Genomic DNA, 25,869 nt, shown 5'->3' on the forward strand with positions numbered 1-25,869 from the left:
TAATAAAGTGTTCAGTGAGTGTATAGCGACGGTCAGGGCAGACAGGCAAGCAGGCATGTATACCTGAGATCCTCATCTGTGAGGGGTTGAATCATGGTCATCAACTTGCAGCAGGGTTGAGCAGGGTTCATTGAGCAGGATTGTGGTTAACCGTACAATTATTTTGCTACTCTCTCTCTCTCTCTCTTTGGGCAGTAGCCTTTGTATAGGCCACAAAGAAGTATTGTGCAACACACAGGCTCTCTTGATATGAATTTCCCTGATGCAACACACAGGATCTCTTGATATTAATTTTTCTGATGTACAAGGAAGTCATCAAATCAGACATAATCTTTAATCAAGCCACGTAGAGCTACTACAGAACTTCTATCAGTGACAGTCTTATCTTTTAATAATGAACAGATTGTTCTTTATAGAATCATTACATCAATCAGATTTCTGTTGTATATCCCTTGCTGCTTGTGCTAAGATTTAGTTCCTTCTACATTAGCTTTGTACTTTATGAAAATATTGGAAAGAGCCATCTCAGAATTAGCCATGACATATTCATAATGCTCAATTCATAATGCTCAATTCATAATGCTCAAGTTGTTCTGTACTGCTGAGAGGAGTAGTGTGCAGCACTTATATGCATAAATAGAGTGTGTTGGTGTTAATATTATTATTATTGTTGGTTTTGGTTTTATTTAAACAGCAACATAGAGTGAATATACAGTATGTTTTAACTGTAAGTTGCACTGAATAAAAGTGTTTACTGAGGGTGGAATCCAAACTCAACATCCGAAAAACTGAAAAGTACCCTAAAAATAGTTGCTGTTATTTCATCCTAGTTTCAATATTTTAGTATAAGTATAAGGACATATAGAACATATCTTATCTAGTATCTACTGATTAAAATGATATGCAACATGACTCCTCGTATGATGTTAGTGTTAAGAAATATGACAAGAAATCTGCCCTGTACATTTCACTCTATGGGAAATCTCATAGGAAAGATTTTCATCCAGTGGAGAGATAAAACACCAATGATAGCAAAGTGTTTTAATGAAAAGTTAGCTTGAACATTTTAAAGGTGGATTGGGGTGATTATCTTAAACGATGAAAGAGGAGAAGCATCTTAAAAGGGAATGGAGTGGTCCCTATAGAAACCCATGTTAATTTAGGGTAACTTCTCTGCTAATGGTTTAAAAAGTCAAAATAGTTTTAAAAATCATAGAAGTTGTATTAAGTGGAGTAGGTCTACACATTGTAAAGTTGGATAAGGTTTGTCTAGCTTAAAAGATGAAAAAGCAGATACATTAAAAATGTACCATTGAAAGTCAATAGCCATTGGAATTAATTAAAAAGTATACATTATATCAGAAATATGTTTACAGTGTATTTAAGTGGAGTCAGACTACACATTGTAGAGGTGTTTGGGGTGTCTATATTAAAATATGAAAAAGAAGATACATTTTGAAATTCTGAGCGAATGGCCATAGGAATGAATGGGATTTCATGTGAATTTGAGTATAGCTCAAAATATATAGATGGTATCAGAAGGTTATTTATCAAGTAACCTGACATGGGGAAGTCTGCACAGTTTAAAGTTGGTTTGAAGTTTATAACCTAAGTGGTTTAAGCTGTAGAGGCGGTGGAAAAAGGCAATAATATAAGGTAATACAGATTACTGTAGTTAAACTTGCTGATGCAAGCCATATAACAAGCCAATTTCTATTGTCTTGTTTATGTTCTATACACCACTACACACATTATTAACAGCATCAATAATTCATTCAGTTATGGCCAGTCATGGTTTGGGCCCCGTAGTGATACTGAGCAGCCATTTTGAAAAATACAGCCATGGGTTCAGCTTCAATCTGCGATGGCCCTATATCCAATTTCATTTTTTAGGTCCCTCTCTCTCCGAATTGAAAGGTTATATACTCTCATCATTAAAGGCACCATATGCAGGATTGCGCCCTCTTTTCACTGCAATGGGAATTGCAATGACAATTCAGAATAGTGTCTCCTCCTCTCTCCCTCCCCTTGCTCAATGCAAACTATAATGCCCTGCGTAAGTAATGGGACAGTGTAGCATTATTTCGTCTTTTGGCTCTACGCTCTGAAAGTTTGGATTTTAAATCAAACAATTACTATATGATTAAGAAAACCCCCAAAACAACTACCCGTGAACATTATCCAAGAGGTAGGTGTGAATGTGTCAGAAGACTTCACCAGCAGAAATACAGAGGCAACACTGCAAGGTGCAAACAACAATTGAAAAAAGCTGCAGTACCGGCCTGGCAGAGCATCACCAGAGAAGATACTCAGCGTCTGGTGAGGTCAATGGGTTGCAGACTTTAGGCAGTTATTGCATGAAAAGGATTGTCGACCAAATACTGAACATGACTGCTTAATTTGGACATTTGATAAATCTGTCCCATCACTTTTGGGTACTCTGAAATAGGGGGACTATGCATAACAAGTGTTGTAATTTCTGAATGGTGAAACCAATATGTACACAAATACCATACCATTTGCAAAAGCTGAGGATCTCTACTTTAACCTCATAGTAATTGTTTGATTCCAAACTTTTGGAGTGTAGAACCAAAAGAATAAAAAAAGCTTCACTGTCCCTTTATTTACACAGGGCACAGTATTTCTAACTCAAACATAATTCTGTCAATCATGTTCAAGTTTTTATCCAGTGACTGTCTTAGTTACATTACCTTGAAACTAGCAAATGACCTGTCTGGTTGTGCAGTTGTTACTTAGTTTGGAAATGTTCACAGAAACATGAACATGGAAATGAACCAGCCAGCGGAGACACTCACAATTCACATAAAATGAGTGCATTCATACTGTGACAGAAAACAAGGGATGGGGCTTGAGAAATGTAACCACTCACAAATTCATAGACATGGATATGCAAGGACCATCAATTATATCAGTAGCTTTTCATACGCCCTAATAATTTCATCCGAATTGTGTGTTCTGCTGTTTGTTTACAAACAATGGAGTAAAACAAGCTTATATTTTGGGTTCTGATGGGGATAGACAGTTGAACTAAGCTCACTTATAAGTTATATTCTTCAAAAAACAAAAACACTTCTACACAAGAAACCCAAAGTGGTGTCTAATTAAAGAGATGGAAACAATAGGGTACTTTACTTTACAAGTTTACAATTAAATTATTGTTCTTGGGGAACCCTCCTCCATGGCAATGTCTGCCGCTAGGGGAGACATGAGATTGATGCTAAAACAGTTACGGCTCATCAGGCACGTAGGAGCTGTGAGTAAAAAATAAAAAAATAAAAAAATAAATAATATATATATATATATATATATATATATATATATATATATATATATATATATATATATATATATATATATATACATATTAATACAGATCCTGTGTTCCTGTGATGGTGTGTGTGACAGTGTGTGGAATTCTATGTGCGTCATCTAGGCTACTGATTAATTTGTATGACTGTGCTGTAGGATTCTGCACTTTTCACTCGCACTAACCACTATGTTATTCTCCCGTCAAAAATCACCAGAATTGCTTGTTTAAGAGGTGATAGGCAACATTTTCGCTGGGTACATATAAAGGCATCTTCTGTCATTGTCGGAATCGGTACAAATCACCAAAATGCAAGGAGTTCACCAGGGACGTAGGAAGTATATTTCACAAGGGGTGTGGCCCAAAGGGATTACATTTTGAACAATGAATTATGACGATAATGGTGCCGAACCCGCCAATAGGAAAAGGAGTATAGACAGTCAGGAGTGCAAACAATCACTGAATACAAATCTGAATGAACATAGCATCTTTTATCATTTTAATTTTACAGGAATATACTGTAAAATTAAAGACTATAAAGTAGGAAACAAAATACCAATCCATAACATAGGTTACATTTTAATAGCTCAAAGAATTTGACCCGAACCCGCCCGATCCGATCTCACTTTTATTTTTGATTGACCTGAGCCCGCCTGAACCCGCCCGAAAGTCTTGATGAGGACGGGGACATCAACCTCCAGAATGGAGAGCAAAAAAAAAGACATCTGCTGCCGCACCCCCACTTCCTACGTGCCTGGTGTTCACCTTACTCCATCTCCATCTCCATCTCGCATTAAGCTGCTCTCTCTCACTCTATGCGATCACTTTGTGTGGTGGTGCGAGTTGACATAGGCTCCTGCTAGATTGTAGTGCAGATTTGGATGAGTTGGGATTGACATATTGACAAATATATGCAATGCTCTTGTGATCAGAGCTGTTTATCGGGTCTGGATGGGTGCACTCAGGTAAAGCAACTGTAAGCCTTGTGTCATTTACCTGAGACCCAATCATTTCATGCTTTTCACTTGCACTAACCACTATGTTATTCTCCCATCAACAGTCACCAGAATTGCCTGTGATGCAAAATGTTCTCTGGGTAGAAGGGGGGGGGAAGCACCCCCCTCACAATACATTAAGCAGCACCCCCTTGCGAAGTATACTTCTTACGTCCCTAAGGCTCATCTAGATTAATGTTTTGAGACATGGTTTCTGTGGTGTTTTTTCAATTCATGAGAGATTTCCATGCTCATTCATTTAGTTTCATGGAAACTGTGGGCAGGAGAAATGCATTTGATACTATATAGCTAATTTTTATGGGGTCCAGAGCACAACAATCACAAACTGTATAAAATAAAGAATGGCCATTGAAACAATAGTACAAAAAGCATTACTCTACATATTCAAACAATAGCAATGAAATAATCAGTACGTAGAATTGATTAAATAGATATTTAGAGTTGTCAAAAGCTGAAAAAGACAGGAAATGTAAATGAACACCATAACTCTAAATCTGACCAATGCACTGACAGGGTTTTCACACTCAGTTTTGACTACTGCTACAATAGTTTTGTTGGGCTACGGTACTTCAAACATAGGCTACACTCAGCACTGGGCATGTTGTTTGTTTCTCTCAAACAGCCTAATACTTACTATTCAGAGAGGTAATAGACCTTATCGTGGATTGTTTTCAGAAGAAGGTTATCTAGATTCTATGTTATCGGGATTCGATTCGATTCGATTCGATTCAACTTTGTCATTGTGCAAAGTACAGAGACAACGAAATGTAGTTAGCGTCTAATCAGAAGTGCAAAAAAGTGTGCTCTAGATAGTGTGCTCACAGCAACAACACCTGCAGCTCCAATTCCGCTCCTCTAACATATAGCAGTTTGCTATAGGTCAGAAAATATATCAGAACATTTGTTCATTTGGTATCAATCTTGCAGACACTATAGAGTACCAACCCCACATTTGTGGAGTGTGGAGTACGAGGTAGGAAATCATTTTAGTTCGATGAATGACGCTCAATGTCTGGTTTATGTGGGATGTACGGCGCTCATCATTTGCTAGCTATGAATCTCCACTGCTGGAGAGACATGTTTAGGTAGCTAGCTACATACTCTCCGTTATAAACGTTATTACATCGTTATTAGTTTGTACTAATACCTAGTACCTAGCAAGTTATTATTAGGCTTGTGTTGTATGAGATATCGTTAACAACCTATGATGAGATATGTTACTAGCTACAAACGCAGCTTGGTGATAATAAAATCTTAGCCGACCACACTGTCAACAAGGTTGGCTAGCCACTCTATGTTCTCGTTATTGGGACATAAGCCATGGCTTGAGGAAAATGTATAGTTGCCAACAGTCACCCAAATTTTGCTTACATTTGTTACATCTAAATTAGTAGCCTTATTACATCTAAATTAGAAGCCTAACTAATGAGAGAATGCTGCTACATTGTCTCATAATGAGAGCAGGTAGGAAAAATGGATCAAGAAAATCACAAACCAGGAACATAACGTGTTTACCGACGCATACCAATTCTATAGGCTTCATGTTGCTGTTAGATTAGATTAGATTAGATTAGATTCAACTTTATTGTCATTGTGCAGAGTACAAGTACAGAGACAACGAAATGCAGTTAGCGTCTAACCAGAAGTGCAAAATAGCAGAAAGTGCAATGAACAGTATTTACAGGTAGTGCAGTATATGATCAGTAGTAGTGCAGTATAATATAGCAGTGCAGTATAGCAGTATATGAGTAACAGTAGCATTATAGCAGAATAAATAGTTACAGTATGAACAGTGTAGCAGCATATGAGCTGTATGGGTAATGCAGTCTAGCAGTATATATGTATTAACAGTAGCATGAGGTAGATAGCAGAATAAATATAAATATGGAATGCCGTATAAACAGTATAAACAGGTATGTACAGTATGTGCAGTAGTATTAAAGAAAATATAAGGATATGTGCATTATGTGCATTATGAACAGTATGAACAGTATGGACAGGTATGTACAGAAGAGCAGTGGTATTGAGTAAGAGCAGGGGAGGGGAGTAATAGTGCAATAGTGCAATTGTCCGGGGGGGGAGTGGGGGTTGCAGGGGTAGTAGGTTGTCAGGTCGGTGCAGTGTTTAAGTTCAGTAGGGTGACAGCCGCAGGGAAGAAGCTGCCTCTGAACCTACTGGTTCGGGTGCGGAGAGACCTGTAGCGCCTCCCGGAGGGGAGTGGGGTGAAAAGTCTATGGTTGGGGTGAGAAATGTCCTTGACGATGCTGCGTGCCTTACGCAAGCATCGTTTGCCCTGGACAGCCTCGATGGAGGGGAGTGAGGAACCGGTGATGCGTTGGGCAGTTTTCACCACCCTCTGCAGTGCTTTCCGGTCCGATGCCGAGCAGTTGCCATACCATACTGTGACACAGTTGGTAAGGATACTCTCGATGGTGCAGCGGTAGAAATTCACCAGGATCTGAGGAGACAGATGGACCTTCTTTAGTCTCCTCAGGAAGAAGAGACGCTGGTGAGCCTTCTTTATCAGGGTGGAGGTGTTGAGGGTCCAGGAGAGGTCCTCAGAGATGTGGACACCCAGAAACTTGAAGTTGGTGACTCGCTCCACCTCAGTCTCGTTGATGAGGATGGGGGTGTGTGCGCCAGCTTTAGACTTCCTGAAGTCCACAATGAGTTCTTTGGTCTTCTTGGTGTTGAGAGCCAGGTTATTGTCGTTGCACCACACTGTTAGGTGCTGGACCTCCTCCCTGTAGGCCGACTCATCGTTGTTGCTGATGAGACCGATCACCGTTGTGTCGTCTGCAAACTTAACAATGGTGTTTGAGCCATGTACAGGTGTGCAGTCGTAGGTGAAGAGGGAGTAAAGGAGGGGGCTCAGCACACAGCCTTGTGGGTTAGGGTTATATATTTTCATTTGGAAATATGATACTGTTACTGTCCCACACAGAGCCAAAGCTATTAAGGCAACTTTGGCCAAGGCAGTAGCACTATGGATAAATATACAGTAGATACATAGTGATTTTGCACAAAATGTCAAGAAATGCAAATGTCTATGAATGTTACAGAACAGTTTCTATGGTGAAAGGTGCCTCACCTTGGTTGAGCTTAAGCTCAGAAGCTAGGCTAGACTTTTGAAAATTGAGTTTCTAACAAAACCCTTCTGGGGAAGTATTTATTCGTCAGTTGCCTCTTCTTCCAAATCATAAGATCATGGAAGTTGGCCTCCAAATGGAAACATTCTCCATACTTTGATTGGGTCAGCTATAATTTCATCACATCTCTTCATCTCACATCTCGCTAGCACTTTCAACCACTACAGTGTCTCACTGAGGTATGTAAACAAAAAGCATGCTAAAAAAGTGGAAGACAGGATAGGGATGAAGATAATGAATATGGAGAAATGACAGAAATTTGTTGGCAAAGAAGTTATCTCAAAATGGAAGCCCTAGGTTCGTCAGATATTTCAGTGAAACCTGAAAGTCTGGCCTAGCAAGATTAAGGTGCCTAAAAACATTAATTTTAATCCAACCAAGGTCCCCTTTGATGCCAGGAGAAAGCAAAGTTTTAAACCTGCTAAGTTACCACCCCCTAGCTGTACAACTGGACCCCTGAGGAGCATTCTTTATGCCACACCATCACTTCCAGTAACTGGATGTATAAATAACCTGAGATCAAATGAAGGGGATTACAATGTTTACAGTCTCAAAAGGAGCGTGTCTGCACCTTTGGCCCCAAAAAAATGCCCCCCAGCATGTAGGGGCCAATCTTACTAATCACACACACACACACACACACACACACACACACACACACACACACACACACACACACCTGATCATCACATATTAGATTAGATTAGATTCAACTTTATTGTCATTGTGCAGAGTACAAGTACAGAGACAACGAAATGCAGTACTACTAGTTCGCAAACTCTGGAGAGACACTGAGCGTCGCGATGCATGCGCGCCGCCATCTTGGTCAACAGTTACAGTTTTCTATTTCTATATGCAAGCACACATACTGTATCTTCTGGCCCCTCTGATTATATCATTCCAGTGACATCTTACATATTACTGTATACATTAAGCCAGGATTTCTTCAATGGTACACGTTGCCCAAAGGACAACTGGAAGATTGGCATCGAACAAAGTGATTCCATAAATAAATAAACTATGTTTGTAGAAGAGGCATGACACTCTCTCAATAAAAAATATGATGTTATTTATCCTAGATTAAAAACATATTATTACTATTCGGCACTCCAAATGATCATTTTTGAAAAATGTATAATGTTTTTTGTTGCTATTGGATGAACTTTTTGATAGAATGACTAAACGTGGATCTTTGACTGTCTTTTGTGTTGATGATTAAAGCAAATGTTTTCATGGCATTTCACAATAAATTACAATTTTGAATCAATGATCTCACTCTGCCAAGTTTTTAGTATTCAGCAGTTCTCCCTCCTCTTAAATTTGGGAAGACATGTTGGCTTTCCAATATCTGCTTTACTTTGTCTAGGTGACAAAAGTGTCAGATGTTGTTATTGGCATTTTCAGTAAGAATTTCATAAGAGTTTATGAAAAAATTATGTCTCAAGGATTATTTCTAAAATACAAATACTGACTATTCTTAGGAGATTCAAACTCTTGCCCTTTCTCAGGAACAATAATGATCATGAAGTATTCCATAAGCAATCCATCAGGATTACAGCCTGCTAACATAAACTTCATGGGGGCAAACTCTGGACGAATATTAGTCTGCTAATCTCTAATAAGCTCCTTACAGGCATCAAATACATGCACAGTAGTTGCAATGACAGATTCTCTTCAACTATATTCATTAGGTTATATGGCTTCATACATTTTTAAAGTTGTGCTTGTGAAGACTAGATATCTATGTAGCCTATTTTGTGTGTTTTATTAATATTCATATGAATCAAACTAATTACCGTTATTGCTTTATTAGTATGTAAGTGTCAGATCTTGCATATAAGAGGGTGCGGCAAAACGCAAGCTAACAGAGAGGTCAGGTCAGAAAAAGCAACTATTTTCAAAGAAATATTTAGACTAAATTAGTTTTTGTTCTGTTATGGCTAAAAGTAGACATGTACCAATACAAACGTTATGTAGCCTGTTATGTTACGCTATGCTATTTGTCCAACAAATATTATACTAAATACTATTACCTTTGGAAGTCCTACATTGCCAACTTTGCCCCTTATGTCAGTGTGGGTGATTGATGCAAACTACTATGACTCAATGACCGACAGTGGTTTTGTGATAGTTCATGAATTCAGCTCCATTTATAATTTATATTTGGCTACACCATATGTTAAAAACATTCTCTTAATAGTCGGCTGTGGCAACATAAAACCCTAGTTGTCACCTCGTAGGCAAAAAAATAACTAAACATTGCCACTTCGTACTGGGTACGTCCGTTGACAAGGTTGGCCATCGGTTGTCTCCTTTCCTAAAGGCTGCACATTTACGTTGTCTTGACCCTTACAAGTATTCCATGGCTACCTTCTGACGAGGGTGCCGCTACCAAAAGGAATGGATTGACACTACGTTGCAACAGCAAGGCCAAAAGTGTTGGTTAAAGGTAGACTCTGGGATATGACATCGTAGCAAAAACAAACGTGACGCTGCTAGAGACCTTAAAAAACAGAGATGCATCAGACTAGAGAATAGTTGCGACAGAGCCCAAGCATCAAAAGATGTGAGCGTCGTCTAGGCAGCTATTTACTTTCGGCTAGTTTTCGGAAAAATGTAACCAAAAAATAACAAACATAGGGATATGTACAGAAAGAAAGTTAGAGTGAAAGTGAAGGGCAGTGAAACGAGTGGACGCTCTTGTTCATTACAATATATTTAATGAAAGTTGCTCTGTTTTCAGGGGTGTGTTGACATCATATCCCAGAGTCCACATTTAAGGCTGGTCTGATTAAAAACTGCACATGCAGTTCATCTGCTAACAGCTTGTAGACATACTCTATTCATTGGTTTGGATGAGTTCCATGGTTAAGAATCATAACTTGTTGCACGAAGTATACCTCAGCACAACGCATGAATGACCCGCAGCATCCCTTTGTCACAGGCCCGGCCTGGATGGGCGGAAGGTACCCGCCTATTTGCCTTTTCTCGTCACATCATTGGTCAAGTGAAACCGATTGCTTAGATTCAAAAGGAGAACTAAAGCTGTCAATCTATATGGGGCGGGTTACACATTGGGTTAATGTATGTACAAATGCCAGTCGGTCGAGTTAGTGGCGGTGACACGTCAAAGGAGCAATTCGTAGTTCAACATTCAAATTGGCCCGAGGATAGGGAAGAGAGAGGTTCCACCGCAGAGTTTGGACAAATGGAGGAAGGCAGCAGTGAGCAGATGAGACCACTCCTGACATCAGTAAGTACCCAAGCTGTAGCCTTGTGTATTGCTTTTCTTACAGGTTCCAAGTTCCTGAAATAAGTTGTTAGCTTTGGTGGCTATAGTAGCTGTTCAGTTTAGGGTACACATTTCTCAGAGAAAAAGGAAGGAGGAAGAAATGGGGGTGGGGGGTTATCTATTTTTGCCAGCCCAATTCAGACGAAAGCGAGATGGAAATGTCAATAACAAGAATCGGAAACAACTTCCTTGCTTTTACGCTAGAACGTGTAAACCGGAGATACAAACGCTTTCGACTCCTAGTCGTTGAGTTGGGGTACCAGGAAGTAGCTCGTCGGCGGCTTTAACGGTGATTCAGAGGCAGTGATGTTGGGAGACAAAAACCTTTCATTGTAATGATGACATGTGCGCGCCCCCGGACTCTCTCTCTCTCTCTCTCTCTCTCTCTCTCTCTCTCTCTCTCTCTCTCTCTCTCTCTCTCTCTCTCTCTCTCTCTCTCTCTCTCTCTCTCTCCTCTGTCATTTGTCACAACTAAAAACAAGACAGAGAAAAACAAGATGAATAGGTGACCCTAAGATATTGTACAATGAAATAAGATAAAATAACATTGTTTTATGAAAATAAAAATATAAATACATGTAAAACATTACAGGGACATACTAAACTGATAAACTGAAGTAAGTAAACACATTCAATTACAAAATACAGGACAGGCTAAGGTCTGTTATTGTGTTCATGTGTTCTTTCTGGTGACTAAAGTTCAAAGTTAATTGTCATATGGGATACAGGGGAGTGCATGACGGTAGAATTAGGGTTAGCACCTAATATTATATATATGTATCACAATAAAATACAATAACGCAGTCATGCATAACAATACAATAGCAGCAGTGACTAATAGGCATATTATATACAGGGCCCTGCATATCAAATGTGCAAATTAAGCACTCATGTTTAGTATTTGGTCGCCAATCCTTTGCATGCAATACCTGCCTGAACTCTGTGACCCATTGCACTGCAGCCGTCTTTAGTTTGTTTTGAGGACTTTTTGCCTTAAGTCTCCTCTTCAACAAATTAAATGCATGTTCAGTAGAATTAAAATCTGGAGATTAAATTGGCCAGTCAAGAACAGCTGTATGATGAAGCACCATCAACAATGAAGACAAGTTAGCCACTTCCTCTGTAGTTCAGCTGGTGACGTATTCTGCGGATGGTAGTTTCTGACACATTCATGCCTACCTCCTGGAAAATGTTCATGATCTGCTGGACAGTTGTTTTGGGGTTTTTCTTAATTATGGTGAGCATTCTTCGGTCATTCACTGTAGAAGTCTTCCTTGGTCTACCAGGCCGTTTGTGATTGCTGAGCTCACCAGTGCTTTTTCTTCTTTTTACTGACGTTCCTTAGGAATCTGCCCAAGATTTACAGCATACCACCTCATCTGTGAAACATGGCGCAGGGGGTGTTAAGTTTGAGCATGTATAGCTGCCACTAGAACTGACTCACTTGTCGTAATTGATGATTGTAACTGCTGATGGTGGCAGCAGAATGTATTCTGAAGTGTGAACACTGTCTGCTCGAGTGCAAGCAAATGCCTCCAAATTCATACAGTAAGCCAATGACCCAAAACACACTGCCATAGCAACTAGGGAGTTTTCTAGGGCCAAAAAGTGGAAAGGTTTTGACTGGCCAAGTAAATCTTCAGATTTAAATCCAATTGAACATACATTTAATTTCCTGATAAGATTTTAGGCTAACAGACCTGAAAACAAACAACAACTGAAGATGTCTGCAGTACAGGCCTGACAGAGCATCACCAGAGAAGATACCCAGCATCTGGTGGGGTCAAGGGGTCGCAGAATTCAGGCAGTTATTGCATGCAGATGATTGTTGACCAAATACTAAACATGAGTGCTTAATTTGGACATAAATCTGTCCTATTACTTTTGAGTACCCTGAAATCAACTATGCATAAAAAGTTTTGTAATTTCTGAATGGTGAAACCAATATGTACAGAAATACCATCAAATAAAAGCTGAGGATCTCTACCTTAACCTCATAGTACAAGTTTGATTTAAAATCAAAACTTTTGGAATGTAGCCAAAAGAAAAAAAAATGCTTCACTGTCCCATTATTTACGCAGGGTGCTGTATTTATAGACCATCTGGCTGCTAGAGACCTTCCCCCTGGGGAAGTGACAATAGTATATTGAATATGCCTGTCATAAAGTTACGTATTACAGCCGTGCGGGAGCATTTTGAGGGAACTATAATTACGTGGTGTATTAACACTGCAGAATTTCAAGGTGTCGTAGTATATGTAAAACACTGGAGGTGTGCATTAAGAAGGATATCCGCTCTCTTCTGGTCGTTTGAGGAGTCAACTATTAACGGCTAAAATAGCAAGTTTCAGGGGGAATCCTCACAAAAAAAACTATGGGATTCCATTTTATAAACATATCAATGCACTCCAGGGTGTGCATTAACTGCCGATATCTGCACGCTTACCGTGGTTAATGAACACCCTGTCATGCATTAATGCTTACTTATACTGACAGTATGTGTCTAATGACAACAAATAGAGAAAAAAAGGAGAAAAGATTGAGGGATTCACTAACATAATATTGAATCATACATTTAACTGGGGTGAGCTATCACTTTAACATTCCTCTTCTTCTCTCTCAGCCCATGCATGTTTATGAGTTGGCTGTATCACAAACAGATGTTGGCATTCATAAAGCCAAGACAACACTCCACTCCATGACTCCATTGCTAACAATGCAGTCACACATCGGCTAGCTCCCTTTGCAATTATTACCAGACTAAGTAAAACTCAGTGCTCTTGCCTCAGTCTATTTTATTCTTTTGCCACTTTATTTTGTTGTTGTTTGTGATGTGAGCTGCTGTAACGCCTTAATTTCCCCTCGGGGATCAATAAAGTACCTATCTATCTATCTATCTATCTATCTATCTATCTATCTATCTATCTATCTATCTATCTTACTATCTCCTACTAGTCTACACTTTGAATTATCTGTTGTTAGATGATCCATCAATGAAAGTATCAGAAATCTATTATAGATAGTGTTGCCCGATTAAACATGTCAGAAAAGTCCCGAAAGTGGTGCACAAACCTCTTGAAAACCTGGCAGTCCTCTAGAAAACCAGTTATCTTGCAACCCTAGTCAGAGAGAAAGTTTTAAGCTATCTTGTATAGGCAATGACTTGAGTCCTTCTAGGTGGATAAGTATCTGATTGTCTCTACTCAATTTTGCTTACTTGGTTAATTGAGTCACTGATTATTTACAATATAAACAAACATCTTTGAAGGCTTGGTTCTATGTCCCCACACTGACATGTGAGTCAGGCCTAACCACAGCAGGGCCTTACCCATGGCCATATTGATTGGCTGCAGTGCCTGATAGGCTTGTTGTGAAACAGTTGCTCATATCTGTGTCTTCACTTGCCCAACTTGTGAGCTGATATTAATTGTATATTTTAATTGAATTGCTATTATTGTAATTATTATTTTTTTCTTTCTGAATGAGCAATAATGGCAGCCTGCATGAATTACCTGAGGAGTAGCCTATGAGTTGTTGTTTCAATTTGGAAAAGGACAAATTATTGTATGGTCGGAGAAATTCGAAATAATGTCCTTGAATAAACCTTTATTTCGAGCAAATCATGTCTTCATCAAGAAGACATGATCATGATCAACAATCAAGTTCATAAAATGATGTCAGACATGGAATATATGTGGCAGTGTCAAGGATGAATTATGAATTATGTTAGTTCCTGTATAGAAGATCAATTGCACGCCCATATAGAACCCCAAGCTTTATTAGACAGAGACTGACCATGACGATGATCTCTGCTGCGATAGGTGAGGTGATCAGGATGATGAGGGTTCAGTAATGTGTACAGACAGAACAAACTCTTTTCAAAGGTCTGTGATGGGCAGCGAATTACAATATAGGGCTGGAATGGGGGAAAGTGAGCGAATTTGTCAGCAACTGTGGGCTGATGTCTCATCTTCTGCTGTCCTCTTTAGGTCGTTATCAGTGTCACAAATCGAACGTTCGCAGAGCCTATTGTCAGCTGGGGGGCTGGTTGCCCTCCAATTGATAGAAACACATTAAAAACGTTATGGTTATTTTGTGGTTTATATTAAATAAAACCACTTATCTGATGTAATATGGCCGAGGGCAGTCAACAGATTTCCCAAATACAGGAAAAATGCAGGAAAAATGGCATCCCCCTAATTATGACACCCAAACCAATTTACCCACACGTTAACTCATTCAGTGTTAAGGGCAAATAAAGTCGGCCAAATTGTCGGTCAAATTGAGTGCCAAGAGCGACTTTATTCACCAAAAATCCATAAGTTATGATGCTTCATTTTGTAGCCAATTAAAGTATTGTTGCTAGGTAAATACCACATAAAACACATGCCAAACGTGTTGTCATTGGTTGTAATTTGCATAGAAACCATAATAATGATGTTAAGAAGCTAAACAGTTAAACAAAATAGCTATATAAATAGCTAATAACACAATTTTTTTTTTTACTGTGAATTTATGTTTAATTGGGACTGCGACAGTGAAGAGGAGTTTTATGGGTTTGAGGATGATGAGCTGGATGAAGTGTCGAGTGAAGAGGAGTCGGATGATGAGGGAAATGTCAACGTGGATGGAGAGGAGATTGGCCGGTTGAGAGTCGAGGAGGCCATACTGAGGGAGTGGCGGGATGTGACAGGCAGGAGGAGGGTAGCCAGTGAAGCGACAAGGAGAAGCTCTGAGGGGAGGAGGCCTTTCGATGACGAGAGCCCAAGGCCAGGCCCACAGGGGGTTTGGAGTAGCAATGACCCCTATGATTATTTTTCATCAATGTTTACCAATGAAATGATCAAAGCGATGGTGGTGGAGACACCAGCCCGTTTGTGCGGTTGGAAACCCACAGACTGAGTGGAGAAGGAGACATTTCTGGGAATACAGGTGAGCTTGGGAAGGGTGAAAAAACCCAAGATCACTGACTACTGTGCTAAGGGTATGAACCTTTTAAACACTGGACTACTGTACAGTCCTTAACTTAACCTATTGATTATAAAGTTTTGTATTGGAGACAAAATAACTGAAAAGGTTATCAAAACCAAACACTATTTGAAAAAATCCAGGTGAGAAAAATTAATTGTTTTTTTCATCTTGAACCGGAAGTCAGTTCACAGACTACAATCTGACGAAATTGGTTTGCCACTCTATTGAGAACATCATTCATTAACCTACAGTTGAATAACAAAATATATCTACCAATACAACAAAATTATTGACCAGGCCTGAACCTCCTTAAATCTGGTTAAGGAGTCTTGCTTCATAATGGTTGTTGTTGCAGGTAGACAGTTGTCTGTCTAATCCTGTTGCGGGTAGCCTAATTGTGTTTTAGGGTTAGGGTTAGGGCTAACCCTGTGTTAAAGCCAAGAGTATTGTAAACCACAGTGTTCTGCTTCCATGGTGACGATCTCTGAAGACATCTGTGGAACTGCACTCTCATAAAAAGAAAGTCTTGTGAGTCATTTAAAACATTTTTGGAACAGCAACTCAAGCTGATGTTACACAAAGCTACTTTCATGCAATCGTAGGTGCATGATCAACAGAAACACAACTAGTAGTAGAGACTAGTATTTTTTCCCCTTGTTCATTTGTTGTTCCGTAGAGTGAGCACTGTGGTGTGTGAACTGTAGTGTTTGCTTTTGTGGTGTGTATCTGTAGGCATCTAGCGTTTCCTCTCCTTCAGCTTTTTTTTTATTTGTTCAAGATGGCTCTTGCTTGTGGTGCTCTTGGTAGTACTGTGTTGGATTGGTATCCATCACACTGTGTTTGTGTCAGTAAACAACCTCAACATATAGAAGTTCCAGAAATCCGCAATGGATTTTGTGATCGGGGAGGGATTTCTGCAATATTCCGCAGATTTAAAAAATGCAGCCTAAAATGACCATTTACACTGGCCTGGGTAATTGTTGAGACAGTGAAGCATTTTTTCTTCTTTTCACTCTATACTCATAGTATAGTTTGCATTTTAAATCAACAATTACTATGAGGATAAAGTATAGATTGTAATTTTTATTTGAGGGTATTTGTGTACATATTGGTTTGACCATTTAGAAAAAACAACATTTGTATGTATAGTCCCCCTATTTCATGCCACCAAAAGTATTGGGACAATCGGCTTTACAGGTGTTTCTGGTTAGTAAGGTGTGTTCCGTACCAGAGTAATGGCAAGAGAAAAGTGTGGAGAATAAAAGGAACTTCTCAAGGTCCACAGCACACTGTATCACCTAATCTGTGAAACATGGTGGAGGGGTTATTATGGCTTGGGCATGTATGGCTTCTACTGGAACTGGCTCACTTGTCTTCATTGATGATGTAACTGCTGACAGCAGCAGCACAATGAATTCTGAAGTGTATAGAAACATCTTGTCTGCTCAAGTAGAAGAAAATGCATCCAACTCATTGGACGGCGCTTCATACAGCAAGACAATGATCCCAAACATACTTCCATAGCATCTAGGGAGTTTCAGGGCCAAAAAGTGGAAAGGTCTTGACTGGCTAAGTCAGTCTTCAGATTTAAATCCAATTGAACATTTCATTTCCTGATAAGATTTTAGGTAAAAAGACCTCAAAACAAACAACAATTGAAGATGTCAGCAGTACAGGCCTGACAGAGCATCACCAGAGAAGATACACAGCATCTGGTGTGGTCAATGGGTCCTAGACTTCAGGTAGTTACTGCATGCAAAGGATTGTTGACCAAATACTAAACATGAGTGCTTAATTTGGACATTTGATGCATCTGTCCCATTACTTTTGGGTGCCCTGAAATAGGGAACTATGCATAAAATGTGTTGTAATTTCTGAATGGTGAAACCATTATGTACACAAATAACATCAAATAAAAGCTGAGTATCTATTGTGTCCTGCACTAAGTCAGGAAAGACAGTGAAGCATTTTTTCTTCTTTTGGCTCTACACTCCAAAAGTTTGGATTTGAAATCAAACAGTTACTATGAGGTTGAAGTAGAAATTCTCAGTTTTCTTTGATGTTATTTGTGTACTTATTGGTTTCACTATTCAGACATTACAACATTTACATAGTCCTCCTATTTTACCTATTCAATGGACTAAATAAAAACATAATTTCCTCCTGTTCCTTCAACCCCGTCTCTCCTAGGCTGTTGCGTGTAGGCTTACAAATTGGTAGTTCCAATTTAACAACAACTGATCGCAACCCTGCTATATTGTAATGGGCTTCATTTAGGTTTTCTGAACTGCCTTATTTCTTTGTGGCATAGATTCAACAAGGTGCTGGAAACATTCCTCAGAGATTTTGTCTATATTGACATGATAGCATCACTCAGTTGCAGATTTGTCGGCTGCACATCCATGGTGCGAATCTCCCGTTCCACCACATGCTCTATTAGGTGCTCTATTAGATTGAGATCTGGTGACTGTGGAGGCCATTGAAGTACAGTGAACTCATTGTCATGTTCAAGAAACCAGTTTGAGATGATTTGAGCTTTGTGACATGGCGGGTTATCCTGCTGGAAGTAGCCATCAGAAAATGGGTACACTGTGGTCATAAAGGGATGGACATGGTCAGCAACAATACTCAGGTATGCTGTGGCGTTTAAACAATGCTCAGTTAGTACTAAGGGGCCCAAAGTGTGCCAAGAAAATATCCCCCACACCATTACACCACCACCACCAGCCTGAACCGTTGATACAAGGCAGGATGGATCCATGCATTCATGTTGTTTACGCCACATTCTGACCATACCTTCTGAATGTCGCAGCAGAAATCGAGACTCATCAGACCAGGCAACGTTTTTCCAATCTTCTATTGTCCAATTTTGGTGAGCCTTTACGAATTGTAGCCTCAGTTTCCTGTTCTTAGCTGACAGGAGTGGCACCCGGTGTGGTCTTCTGCTGCTGTAGCCCATCTGCTTCAAGGTTCGACGTGCTGTGCGTTCCGAAATGGTCTTCTGCATACCTTGGTTGTAACGAGTGGTTATTTGAGTTACTGTTGCCTTTCTATCATCTCGAACCAGTCTGGCCATTCTCCTCTGACCTCTGGCATCAACGAGGCATTTTCACCCAGAGAACTGCCGCTCACTGGATATTTTCTATTTTTAGGACCATTCTCTGTAAACCCTAGAGATGGTTGTGCGTGAAAATCCCAGTAGATCAGCAGTTTCTGAAATACTCAGACCAGCCCGTCTGGCACCAACAACCATGTCACGTTCAAAGTCACTTAAATCACCTTTCTTCCCCATTCTGATGCTCGGTTCGAACTTCAGCAGGTCGTCTTGACCATGTCTACATGCCTAAATGCATTGAGTTGCTGCCATGTGATTCGGCTGATTAGATTTTTGCTTTAACGAGCAGTTGAACAGGTGTACCTAAAAGTTTTTTTTAGGGCATTTCTGCTTTATTTGGAGAGAGACATTGACTGGAAGGATGGTTAAGAGAGAGAGGAGGGATGATATGCAAGAAATGTCGAACCGCTCTCAAGCGTATTTCAGACTCTCTGCCGCCCAGCGAAGATTGACTTGGTGAGGTACAGTATGTGCACTTGTCCACCTCTCCTCTTGAACTGAGATAAACAGAGAGAATGATGCCCACATCACAGGTTGCCGTATTATGCTGTTCTTCCCTATAGGCTTAAGTTCGCCATAAAACAACATTTTGAGGGCAGACAGGGTGCTGAACTGTCTGATTTCTTAAAGTGTAAAATCGAGTTCTCCTGGTCGTTTTACGCAAATTATGGAACTACCTCACCGCTTCACTAATCACCTATGTAAATCGGGGTATCCTAATCGGTGGTAGACATCATAATTGAAAATGGCCTATTTGTCAGCATGTAAGCTTCATCATTAGGCTATAGGCAGTCTACACGAACCAACGGTGGTCCTATCCACACCTATATACAGTGCATTCGGAAAGTATTCAGATCCCTTCACTTTTTCCACATTTTGTTGTGTTACAGCCTTATTCTAAAATGGATTAAAAAATTTTTTTTCCCTCATCAATCTACACACAATACCCCATAATGACAGCCAAAAACAGATTTTTATAAATGTTTGCTAACTGATATCTCCCATCTCCACAGAGGAACTCTGGGACTCTGTCAGAATGACCATTGGGTTCTTGATCACCTCCCTGACCCATCATCAAGGAGGTGATCAAGAACCCTACTCCCCCTATTGCTCAGTTTAGCTGGGTGGCCAGCTCTAGGAAAAGTCTTGGTGGTTCCAAACTTCTTTCATTTAAGAATGATGAACGCTACTGTGTTCTTGGGGACCTTCAATACTGCAGAAATGTTTTTGTACCCTTCCCCAGATCTATTCCTTTGACCTCATGGCCTGGTTTTTGATCTGACATGCACTGTCAACTGTGGGACCTTATATAGACAGGTGTGTGCTGTTCCAAATCATGTCCAATCAATTGAATTTACCACAAGTGGACTCCAATCAAATTGTAGAATCATCTCAAGGATGATCAATGGAAACAGGATGCACCTGAGCTCAATTTCAAGTGTCATAGCAAAGGGTCTGAATACTTATGTGAATGTGATATATTTCATTTTTTTTATTTTTAATGAATTAGCAAACACTTCTAAAAACCTGTTTTTGCCTACACTAAAAACCTGTACATGCCCGAAATCCGTGCCAGCCTCCGATGCACTTTTTGCGCGTCACCTCGCAAATTCATGCTTTGTAGTATGGCAGCATTCGATTGTATAAAGGAGGGCCCCAAAAAATGTAAATGCAAACTGGCTTGTTCCGACACAGCTCCTATCGCTAATCCGATAAAGTGGGCCATATTATAAATGTGTACTGATTAGTCGACTATGTTTGAACTGCCGATTTTGATTCAACCAAGCCATTTCTTGGTCGGGTACAGCCCTATCTCATACTGTAATGTCAGTCCTCTTATTTGGGCCAAATGTATGAGTAGGGGGGTAGGTGTGCACTACTTGTTCAGCCCAGAGCTTTAGACGGCAGGAAGTGTTTCATTGTCCCTGGAGATTCAGCAGCTCTGGTGCTGGCAGGGCTGAGCTGACAAAGGCAGGGGTAAAGCCAGCTCACACACACACACACACACACACACACACAATACAACCATGAGGTCATCTTGTTCAGGCCTACTGCACCCTTGTACCCCTAGCCTGAGTGACCTCCCTTTGCAGCCTGCAATTGCTGACAGGACAATAACAAGTCTCTCCCCCTCTTCCTGCAGTCAGACTCCAGTGTTTTTGTTATATGTTATGTCATTCTGTCATGGCAAAAACTGTTTTAAGATCATAATATTTTTGCAAAAACACTTTTGTGACCAAATATTACTTTGCTATGTTCCAATTTAAAGTCAGTCTCGCTAGTGCGAGCCACAATTATGGCCACCCTTGATTAAACGTGTGTGACAACTCTCCGCTGATAAAGGTTATGTACGCTGCTCTTGCCTCCGTACCGACTTTGCACGGAGCATAGGCCCTGCCACAGTCTCAAACTACCACACTTCTCCTGACTTTCTCACAAACCCCCAAGGCCATGAGCTTTCTTAGTGACGAACATTTCAATTCATGAAAATAAAGCATTAAACTAAAAGCAACTACACGCGACAGCGCGAGATGGCAACACGACAGCGAGATGGAAAACAAGCGGGGGAAAGTATTTCACGCAAGACCTGAAGCCTGCTACAGGAGTTGCCTTCTGTGTGTGTAGGATAGGATTTGTAGATTTAGCATACTGAAATTTGACTAAATCTACAGGACAAGACACATTTTCCTTACAATATTATCCTCAATTCTGAATGATCAAGTAAGTGTTATGGTTGGGCGGGTGGAAGGTATTACTGGGAGCATATGGTGTACAAGCTTACACCGGTATAATTCCGGCCACACCGTCCATACTGTTATTTTTGCCGTTACACCCAAGCAGTGCAGGAGCTGACATTTATGAACTAAACGTGAGGCGAATACGTGAGGTTTGATCAGTTATACTGTGGAACATTTTGAGCCAGAGAGAGAGAGAACAAGGTGAAGCTAGGTAAACAAACACACACTGACTGTGCTTCTCGAGCTAGCATGGTGGGATCAAATTGCACTGACGTGAGGGGGGAGGGTTATTTTGGTGTAAAAAAGAGAAAAAAGAAAAGCCAACTGCCCCAGTATGGCAACATTTTCAATTCAAACCAGACAACAATGGTAGGGACCTTGATATAAATAATGCGGACGGAATCACGGAATTCAGACATAAGTGCAGAGCTGGCAATGTATAGGCTATTCCTATGCCGGTAAAAACAGCTTTTCAAAATGTAATTCAACATTAGCTGCAAAGCATGACTGAATACTACCTTGATTGCTGCTGTTAATTGAATAGACCACTAGATTCAGCTTGTTCATATGCAGTAAAATACCGGATGGTATTATCTCGGTATTCATTAAAATATGCTGAACATGTTCAATTTGATGTTAAAACATTAAAACAATACCTACACCACATGATTTTACATTGAAAGAAACGTTTTAACAACACTTTTGTTAATTTACATTACTGAACATTCAACTTTGCAGTTAAAACAAGGCTATAGGAAACGCAGTGTTGTTTTAAATGTTTCCTAAAAACCTATCTTCGATATATCATAGCAAAAAATAGAAAGAGGAGGGTTGTCAGATTACAAAACCTGGAGTCTAAACTGGTTTGCGTTTGGAGATCCTATAAAAACAAAGATATTAATTCCAAAATTACATTAACTATTATCCTTGCATTAAGATGGACTCAATTCAACTTATTGAGTGATTTGTTGATGACATTTTTGCATTTTAGCCAATTTTAAGAGTGCCATAGCAAAGGGTCTGAATAGTAATGTACATGAGGTATTTCAATTTTAATACATTTACTGAAATTTTTAAAAACCTGTTTTCGCTTTGTCATTCTGGGCTATTGTGTGTGAATTGATGGCAAATTCTTTTAATTTAATCAATTTTAAAGTGAGTCTATAACACAACAAAATGTGGAAAATGTGAAGGGGTCTGAATACTTTCCGAAAGCAGTTTTTTTTTTTGAATGAGCGTAAACTCAAATCTCTTTCTGTGGTCACACAGGCACATATTTGTTTGAATGAGTGTGAACTCTAATTTTTCTCTTGCTACATTTATGTGCTTGTTCCTGTGTGGTGCATACATTCATATGACCGATATCATAAAGCATAGGCTTCTTGCTTCATGAGGCAGCTATCCTGGACAGAAATAGAGTGCTCACAACATTAGTAAAACAGGTAATGTTGTCACTGTTCCCAACCTTGTCTACCCCTCTGATGACAGTCTGGGGTTGATGAACTTTTGAAACCTGTCCAGTCCTTGACAGGGGACTTCTAGGAAGGTGATCTTTTTGGTATGTGCTTGGCTATTTGTTTAAGAAGAGTATGTCAAAAACCATGCTTGGTCGGCTTCAAGTCCCAATCTACAATCTCACTCTGCTTGATTAATGATGCGGTGCATCTGTAAACACAGGATACTCTATTGTCTGCTGTCACAGCCGCTGCATCTCAGACACAACGCCTGTATAGACTTATACGGGCATTCGGCGGGTGAGACCCCAAAAAATTATTCAATGCGATTGGATCTGATTCGGCACTCTGTAGCCGAACTTCTGTTGAGCCTGAGGAAGTTTCTCCCCCAAAGCCAAGCCCCTCCTCCTACCCCACGCTGTTGCTTTCCATTATCGTCCTATAGTTGTTTATGGAAGCTAGCTAGTTAGCTAGAAGTTAGCAAAAGAGATGTCCGACAGTCTCCTTGAGTCAGTAACCCAGGAGGTATGCTGCCTTCATGGGGTACCATCAATGAAGGATTTAATTTCAAAACGGTACGTGCTCGCTTGTGATATCTGATTGGTACGTTTGTTTGAAATCTGTCACCTCTGAAATTCAGTTAGAAGTTCCAAACAACAAAATCCTCCATAATAATAAAATAACCCCTAAAAATGGACTTGTAGTGTCAGACATTAGCTGTTGTTTCTGTGAGTCCACTCCCCTAGAACACCACTGGCAGTAACAACATGTTTATTTCAGGGTAATCCATTTTAGAAAGGACTTTTTCTGGACCAAAGTTGTGTCCGTAAATTAAATATGACTTTTAAGGAATGTCATTCCTTGATTGCGACTGATTGGTTAAACATCCCAAGGATACCAGTTACATGTTTGCAGTCAGAACTACAGAAGACATCTGGAGACATATAATCGCTACATTGAGGGAGCTTTGGAGTTTCTCAGACCATTATTGGGCTGTTTAGAGTTTACAGACTCACTGAGAACATTATTAGGAACACCTGTACACCTTCTCATGGTGGAGGTGGTGTAATGGTGTGGGGAATGTTTTTTTGGCACACTTTGGGCCCGTTAATAGCAATCAATCAGCGGTTGAGTGCCACACCCTATTTGAGTATTGTTGCTGACCATGTGCATCCCTTCATGGCCACAATTTACCCATCTTCTAATGGCTACTTCCAGCATGATAATGCACCATGTTGCAAAGCAAAAGTTGTCTCAAACTGGTTTCATGAACATGACAATGAGTTCAGTGTTCTTCAGTGGCCTTCCCAGTCACCGGATCTGAATCCAATAGAACACCTTTGGGATGTGGTGGAACGGGAGATTCACAGCTTGAAAGTGCACCTGAAAAATCTGTAGGAATTGTGTGATGCTATCATGTCATCATGGACCAGAATCTCAAAGGAATGTTTCCAACATCTTGTGGAATCAATGCCATGAAGAATTGAGGCTGTTTTGAGAGCAAGGGAGGCCCTACCCAGTATTAGTATAGTGTTCCTAATAAAGTGTTCGGTGAGTGTATATATACATGTTGCTGAGAACTGAATAAATAACCTGTTTAGAGACTAGCCCTGGAGAAACTCCATCTCTCTGGCCCTTCTCCTTTTATCTGCCTCTTTAATGATCAACCCCCGCCTTTATCGCTCCCTCTGGAAGACGTGTGAGTGTGTGTTAGAAAGAGAACACGAGATTGGTTGTGGGGGCATTATAATATCATAGACTCTGGTTTGATTGGCTGCTGTGAGCAGCCGGTTACTAGACTACATCCGTCTGGTTCCCTTTTTTTCCCCATGCTCCTTTCCATCCCTCCCTCTCCTTCCCCCTTTCTCTTTCTCCACCTCTGTTCTCACTTATAGATACTGTCGATATAGCCTTTGGAAATATATTGCTAATTCCCATCTGGTGAAGATTTTACAAAGCACACAAGTACTGTGGAAAGGCAAACCCTTCCACCCGCTCAGGGAGGGCAGAGATGACAGAAGTAGCTTGGTAGTGATTCCTTCCCCGTTATGGAGAGGAGAGAAGGGGAGCATGTGCTGCAGACGGTAAGTCTGTTTACCTCTGGGAGAGAGAGAGAGGGAGGAGGATGGTGGCAACAACGACTCTGGGGGCGACCTTTATCTAAAGGAAGATAAACAAAAGAAGGGGGTGGCAGTAGCTTGAAACAGAAAGAGTTGCTTTTGTAGTGTTCTGCCTATATCCGGGGTTACTCTTTCCACAATTCTGTCCTTGAAAGTAGGCGTACCATTTTTACACTGTCATTTTGATTTTACATTGTGTAGGCTAGGCCTATGACTTTGTAGGCTAGGTCTTGCTTGTGTGATGCAATGCAGATTTTACAGTTGGTTCTTGTTCTGTTTTTATCTGTTTTTGCTCAGCTGATTCTCACTTCCTTTTAAGGACAGAGAGCAAGGGATCCAGTGAGAACAAGAAAGAAGCAGTTTTGAGTAACTGACTGGCATTTGTACGTGTCTTGGTTTGCTTTATCTGTATTAAATGGGGTCCGTTGCAGAATGTAACGATTTTGATGGTGTTTGCATGCCCGTTTATTTATTCTGATGAAGATTTTGTGAGTGTGTGAGTGAGAGAAAGTTGTTGCATGTAGTGTTGGCATGATACCAACATTTTACCCACAATACGATACCAGGCCAAGTATCATGATACCTCTGCAAATGATGGCACACTTTTGGCACCTGCTCACAAATAAAGCTGCCTTAACAATTGAATGTGAATAAACAACAGTTCCAAGATACAGAACAAGGGAGAGA

General features: G+C 40.2%; 1 protein-coding gene across 1 annotated transcript in view; it reads left to right on the forward strand.

Moving 5' to 3' along the window:
- The first annotated feature begins 10,620 nt into the window (after nt 1–10,620).
- The window catches only part of slc4a7 (solute carrier family 4 member 7), a 66,234-nt gene continuing 50,985 nt past the window's right edge, over nt 10,621–25,869 (forward strand). The window contains exon 1 of the mRNA XM_083678250.1: nt 10,621–10,746. Within this exon, the coding sequence (XP_083534376.1) occupies nt 10,702–10,746 (45 nt within the window). The 5' untranslated portion in view covers nt 10,621–10,701. The remainder of the gene's footprint in view (nt 10,747–25,869) is intronic.

The sequence above is a fragment of the Argentina silus genome (assembly GCF_951799395.1).
Source record: "Argentina silus genome assembly, chromosome: 10".
NCBI lineage: Eukaryota > Metazoa > Chordata > Actinopteri > Argentiniformes > Argentinidae > Argentina > Argentina silus.